This window comes from Pieris rapae, chromosome 4 (genome assembly GCF_905147795.1).
Source record: "Pieris rapae chromosome 4, ilPieRapa1.1, whole genome shotgun sequence".
NCBI lineage: Eukaryota > Metazoa > Arthropoda > Insecta > Lepidoptera > Pieridae > Pieris > Pieris rapae.
In genome coordinates this window covers 7,079,169-7,086,007 of record NC_059512.1, presented here as the reverse complement: position 1 = coordinate 7,086,007, position 6,839 = coordinate 7,079,169, and the positions used below count along the sequence as shown (strand labels likewise).

The 6,839-nt window shown below is 31.7% G+C and overlaps 1 protein-coding gene across 1 annotated transcript in view; it reads right to left on the bottom strand.

The window, feature by feature from the left end:
* Positions 1-221: 221 nt before the first annotated feature.
* The window catches only part of LOC111003097 (methanethiol oxidase), a 24,077-nt gene continuing 17,459 nt past the window's right edge, over positions 222-6,839 (bottom strand). The window contains exons 4-11 of the mRNA XM_022273460.2: positions 6,268-6,427; positions 5,260-5,371; positions 4,806-5,003; positions 3,988-4,085; positions 3,729-3,913; positions 2,886-3,035; positions 1,057-1,175; positions 222-728 (exon numbers count right to left, since the gene is read on the bottom strand). Coding sequence (XP_022129152.2) covers positions 680-728; positions 1,057-1,175; positions 2,886-3,035; positions 3,729-3,913; positions 3,988-4,085; positions 4,806-5,003; positions 5,260-5,371; positions 6,268-6,427 — 1,071 coding nt within the window. The 3' untranslated portion in view covers positions 222-679. The remainder of the gene's footprint in view (positions 729-1,056; positions 1,176-2,885; positions 3,036-3,728; positions 3,914-3,987; positions 4,086-4,805; positions 5,004-5,259; positions 5,372-6,267; positions 6,428-6,839) is intronic.

Genomic DNA, 6,839 nt, shown 5'->3' with positions numbered 1-6,839 from the left:
GTAATATAATATTACAGAAAGTTTTATATATATATACATATGTCTTTAGGTTAACCCTTGTCGTGTATAAAAAGAATTTAGCACAACTTAACATTGCGAAAACAACCGCTTAGATTGTATTTGTAGGCCCAAAGCTGACGTGAAAAAACAAAGTTTAACATATGAAAATAAATGTTACATTCGGGATCGTTGGACAGGAAACACGAAAATAAATCAACTCATATTATTACACATATATTTCGCTTTTATAACTTTGTACAAAACATTCTAATATTGGATTACGCACGGTCGTTTAACATTATTTTAGTAAAAGTTAAAAAAAACATTGCAAGCGAGTGTTTTTTAATATTTAAAGACTGTTCCGTTTGCACCAAAGAGTCGAGACTTAGTGCTAAGCCTAGTCATACTTAGAACTAGGTATCTCATAACACGCAAAATGTTTTTTCAAAAGCATCGGTTTCAAGTTACCAAATTTTTCATAGGACTAAATTTACTTCAGCTGCAAGTGAAACTAAATTTCTCCCTATAAAGAACTAAATTGGTAGGTAGGTATTTTAATCCTTTGCCTCCGACATTCTTATCTTACTTGGTCAAATCATATGTACTTATGTGCAAACGGAAATATAAAGTTTAATTTTAAATTCTTATTTTATAAAAATATGACCTTTGGCACAATATTCTATTCCTTAGCTAACCAAATGTCTGAAGTGCAGTCACCTCCAGGGTACCTGAAAGTGGATATTAAATTTTCATCAAATAAGAGTGTTTAATTAATTATAAATAATATAAATAAAATTCCTATTAAAAAAAGCAACACACTTTGATTATTCATAAAATTTAGGCTCACCTAATATTAAGTGATACCGCCGCCCATAGGCACTCTCAATGCCAGGGGGCTCACGAGTGCATTGCCGGCCTTTTAAGAATTGGTACGCTCTTTTCTTGAAGGACCCTAAGTCCAATTAGTTCGGAAATACTTCATTGGGCAGCTGGTTCCACAAAGTGGTGATTCGTGGAAAAAACTGCCTTGAAATATTGCTCAATGTGAAAAACTACCTTATTTCGTGAGGTAAAACCGGGCCGTTAGGTTCATCCCCAAAATGCACCAGAAAATCTTCATCTAGCTTTAGACCTCCCTTTTCAGTGTCCACATCTATTTTCACAATCCATCCACCCTAAAAAATATTGGGATTAGAATTTTCATCTTAAGAGCACACACACATTTTGTTCAAAGCAGAAAGATGTGTCATAGAAGCGAATAACTTTAAATTTTACTTATTAAAAAGCTTAGTTCGCCGCCGCGTCCGTTTGTGAATTACGATTAACTTAATAACTACTCATCCCACCTATAAATGGCTTCCTAACACTCGTTACATTTTATTTATAATCAATTTACTAAAATTTGACATTTATTGTTGAACATGTCGTAAAACACCGTGTCATCGTAAATACCAAATTCACTGCGGTCAGAAGCGAGTCCAAAATAAGAACATTTTAAATCAAATACATGCCCAGTCTACGCTAAGAAAGTACTTTGGTACTGATGGTACTTACGATAGTTTCACCAAATAACTACGAACTATGTATGAACCCATACTTACATTACTAACATACATGTGTACATTATTGAGTAAGGTTTTGTTGTTAGTTTTCCATAGATGGTTACGTATAGCTACTATTTGAATCAATCATTAGGTTCCGACGTGTTTTTAAATTTTAAACAAGCCCTAAGAAGTTAAGTGTTTTTGTGAATTAGCTCACTACAATGCTATAAAATACACACCATATTAGATCTAACCGCATTGTAACAAAAGATGTTAGTTAGATTTACTTCATATTTTGATAAATAACCCTATAGTCACCTATTACTATGTATACATATATATAATTGGTACCGTGTTTTGTATTTATTATTTTCTTATGTGCAACGAAATTTAAACAAAGAATGTGGACATTAGAAAATATAAGTTGAATTCAAATTTGGAATATACTTTATATAATACAAAGGAAAGCACATAAAAGCAGAGTTAGCTTTATATTAAATATAAGGAATCCGCATAACAGGCCACCCGAGACTAAAGTGCCGGTATATTACAAATAAAATACTTTGTCCTGGACCTTTGGTTGTAGAGCTGCCTAATGTTTAATAAAATGTCGGAATCCCACATTTCACCAAACTAATGTTCTTGCTACCTATTACGTTGCTGGATAGCAATATAGTAAGTAGTACAGTTTATTAAACTATCGTATTCGGACTTTTTAAAACATTAACTAAGTGTGTGTTTGTATTGTAATAATAGTCCAATGGGAATTGCATAACCCTTGATTCATTTCTTTTCTCGGATCTTGGATAGCTTCAGTTTTTTGATAATTTTTATTTTACAGATGAGTCGGTGCAGGGGATCGAACCTACGACTTCAGAAATAAAGGTCGCATTCCGAATTTAGGTCACACCGCTGCTGTTTAAATATATTAAAAACAAAAACAAGTGTCGATAACACAACCTCTAGTGATACATGCATACTGGTATTTAATGTGTATTGAACTTCCGTATAGTGAACGACTGATTCAAAGAAGTTCTGAAGGCTCTTTTATAAAGATCCCAATGGGATCTATAGTAAACATTTTCAATACTGTACTATTTATTTACTAAATAGCTTAAGTAAATTTTAAAAAACAACTGTGAGGTGTAAATCAAGAGATTCCATACTATCCAACTATCGAAATGGTAAAAAAATAATCAATTAAAAAGGTTTCATTGTATGTATTTCAGAAATATCAAATTGTAGAAAGTGTTAATTCAAATACAGACGCAAGCTAAAGTTATTAAAGTATAGACATTCCCGTATGTTAAAAGCATAATCGTAGTTATAATTAAAACTTACCTCTTTGACCACTTGAGGATATAATTGCTTATCCCACGGTGAATACAAAGAGGTGGATGCATACAGTCGTTTTCCATCTAGAGATAGTTGTATCATCTGTGGACTGCCATAAAGCCTTTTTCCTTTTACAATTACAAGCTTTGATGGCTCCTGATGCGAATAAAGGTTTAAATTAGTTATATAAATGATTTTTAGGGTGTTTTAGTGAAAATGTAAGTGAAAAATACAGTCCAAAATAGTTCATTGTATGTTTTAACTGAATAAGTATTAATCATTATAATTATGAACATATATACTGTAACGTACATTATATTGTTTTTATCTGCTATGTTATACGTAAATAAAGCATAGATTTTAAACTTTCCTATGTAAGCCTATGTTTAAAATTGTTAATATTAAGGTACCACACTATACCATCATATGGACATAAATCATGTATCGTAATTAATGTCTATGTTAATAAATTATATAGAACTGCACCAATCAAAAAAATACTTTTGCATATAAAATTCCTATAACGAAAAAAACACAAGGTCTTTGTTGAGATTAAATCAATTAGAACTAGTATTAAGAAAACAAATCTTCATTAAAAAGTCATTAAACCTTCGTAGAGAACTTATTTTATTTGAATACAAAAGAGAAGATTAATAACAAAACGAAATTCTAAGGTAATCGCTCGAACAAAAGAAATAATCGTAAAAACATTGAAACAAAATATTGGATTGCGCAAAACCGTTGAGAGTAATTTACGAACAAAGGGCGAAATGAAAGGAATGACACAGCAAAAGGTAATTGTGTGAAGTCATGAAGTATTAATTCGTTAGAAAATGAGAAAATTATTACCTCCAATTCCTTGTCATCGACTACATTAAGGTCGCCGTTCGCTATTTGCCCGCCAAAGAAAATTTGTCCAACGAGCTTTGGATTTTTCGTATCTGATATATCGTACTGTCTCACGTCCCCGTGCAGCCAACATGATAAGTAGAGGTACTTATCGTCCAATGACAACAATATGTCGCCTATCAGAGCTTGAAAAATGAAAATCTCACGATAAAACACCCGAGAAAATAGCGCTTATACTCGTAAATTATAAAACTGTTACCATTAATTTTAGTTTCAACTCCATCTTGTAACACAGTTTTAGCTGGGACATCGATGACTTTATCGACGACCCATGTTCCACTACTGTTTCTGTAAAATCTGAAAAAAGTTTTGCCATAGTAAAAGAAAAAATGATATTCAAAATTTTATGGAAAAGACAAACAGTGTTACTTCATTGTGGTTGATTAGAAATCTTCATTAATAACGAGCATATTAAAAGCACTGTGCTTTTAAGTTAAATGATTAATTTAAGAAAATTTTGTCCGTTCCTCTCTGATCGAATCTGATAAAAAACTTCATGAAAATATCCTTTCACGAAATGACACAGTACAAATCACTTAATGATAATGATAATAATATATTTTATTTGCACGAAAACGATACAAAAATGTTTTGGTGGTACAAACTTGTCAACTATTTACTAAAAGAGAAGGACACTTACACTTTTACAGCGTGTAACTTCATTTTGTTAATAAACTTTAAATGTATAAAATTCTAAAAAGTCGTTATTTTTTTTTCACGGCATTGCATGGCATAACGCCATCTATTTCTCGAACAAAGAACTACAGCATGAATTTAGACAAATAGTATGGATGAAATAAATGTATTATTAATTGGCCGCTTAAAGCTTTCAAGATTACAAAAATTTAATATAACGCCTATCGTTTTTGTACTTGCAGGGACTTTACAAAATAACATTATTCTGTTATTACTTATTATAAAGATTTCTTTTTAAATACAAGATATTTGGAGAATATTATTTCCTGAACCCAACTGTAGTTCCGTTCTATTTCGGTTTCAATAAGCAATTATTCCTACCTGTATACGTTTCCCTCTACTGCGCACCCTACAAATCCCTCAGCGGCTGTAGGATTATGTAGGAATCTGGTCTCCAGGGGTGCACACCCTTCCATCCCTAAATCTACAACCTGAATTAACTCGCGCGTCGACCAGCGGTAAAAATTGAGACTGGTTCCATATCGGTCTGGATTGGATATATCCGAGGGATGGAGACCTCTGTTAGGGAAAACAAAAAAAAAACCAACGTGACACATTTTTAAACTTAACCAAAATACGTGACAGTTCAGGTCATTAGCATTAGTTTGTTTTTCAACGTGTTATACAGCAAAATTAATTGTAGTCCAAATAGTAGTAAATAACTTGCAAATTATCTTAATGTCCAATTTAAGGACAATTACACAAAAAGGAATTAGTTCAATATTAAACATTTAGAATTAATTTGAAATTGTTGCGGGTATAGTAAGTGTCATACGTTTTAAAATGTTTCGGAGAACCCCATTCAGTTGCGACCATAATGTCGTGGTACGGTTGATACCAAAAATCGTAACCAAAATTAGCTTTCTTCTCTCCTTTTACCCAAGTACCTAAAATAATAAAAAAAAAATTTCTCAGTCAACGGAAAGTATATCTACATAAAGTTTATATATCGTTGATTTGTATTTGTGCTTGACGTGTTTACACAAACATCAATACTATTTATTTATTTTATTTATTTACACTTCGTTGCAAAGAATCAAAAATAAAACAATACATAAAAATTACAAGGGATGCAACGGGCGGCCTTATCGCAAACAAGCGATCTCTTCCAGGCAAGCCTAGTAAGAAAAGAAAACAATAAATAAAAATGATGAGTGCAAGAAGTGCATAACCAGAAGTTATATAAAAAATATATATTTATATATATATATATATATATATATATATATATATATATATATATATTTCAGCAATCCCATATTTAGGAACTAGACTTTTAAATTGAATTTGAGGGGGATTTGCTGTTGATAATCGAACTTTAACCCGATTTTATACTTTCCATTTTCTTATACCATTTATGTTAATCTAAACTTGATCCTTAATCTAGAGAAAATAAAAATAAAAAACAGAATATTAATAATTACCTACAACTAAAAAGCTTTTCTTAAGGATTCAAGAGTAGTTATTGGCGATACTACTTATCTACTACAAGGCTATCATGGTTTATAATAGATCATTAACTTGACTATTTTTATAAAAATTAGATTTCCTCAGTGGCGAATTTATCTATTCTCAACATTGGTTTACAACCTTTTCACCATTTGGCTAATGTGTGCAATTCACAAAATCATAAAAAAACGTAAAAAAGTACATCGAAATCATAAAAAAAAACTCGTTGAAAGTCAAGCAAGAACCTCATTCCCAATAGGATTCGTACGTAGCTGGTAAAGCCTACCAAAATATAGCTAAGTCTAGAGCCCATTATTTAAATATTCTTTATCACCTTTAACTTTCAAAGTGTTCGAATCAATCAGAACAAAATCTCCTTTTCCATTTTCCTCTGCGTCGCCCATAGTGGATATCATGACCTCTCCACTCGCCAGGCAGTGTACCGAGTGTGGGAAACTGCAGTTTAATGCCCTCATTTCTGAGCCATCGATTACCTGGTAATGAGATTTTCGGTATAAACTCGCCATGAAAAATATATTGAACGGATAAGATCAGACAGGCTGTTCGGAATTGCTGTTATCCTGCGATTTTAAACATTATTTTTAATTTTATTTCTTATCTATTGTTAATGTTGTAAGATACGGTTTCATTTACGATAGTTCAATTATTACGTTGGTTAAAGTCAAAGTCAAAATGTATTTATTCATATAGGTAACATATTGTACACTTATGAACGTCAAAAAAATAAATATTAAATGATTCTAATTTTACATTTACTGCCAGTTCTCAAATCAAGGGCGTAGAACGGAAGAGAAGAACTGGCAATAAACTCTCCGCCACTCTTTTTAATCGCCAAGTTTTTTTTTACACAATGTGTGTAAGGAACTGCAATCATTACACCATGTT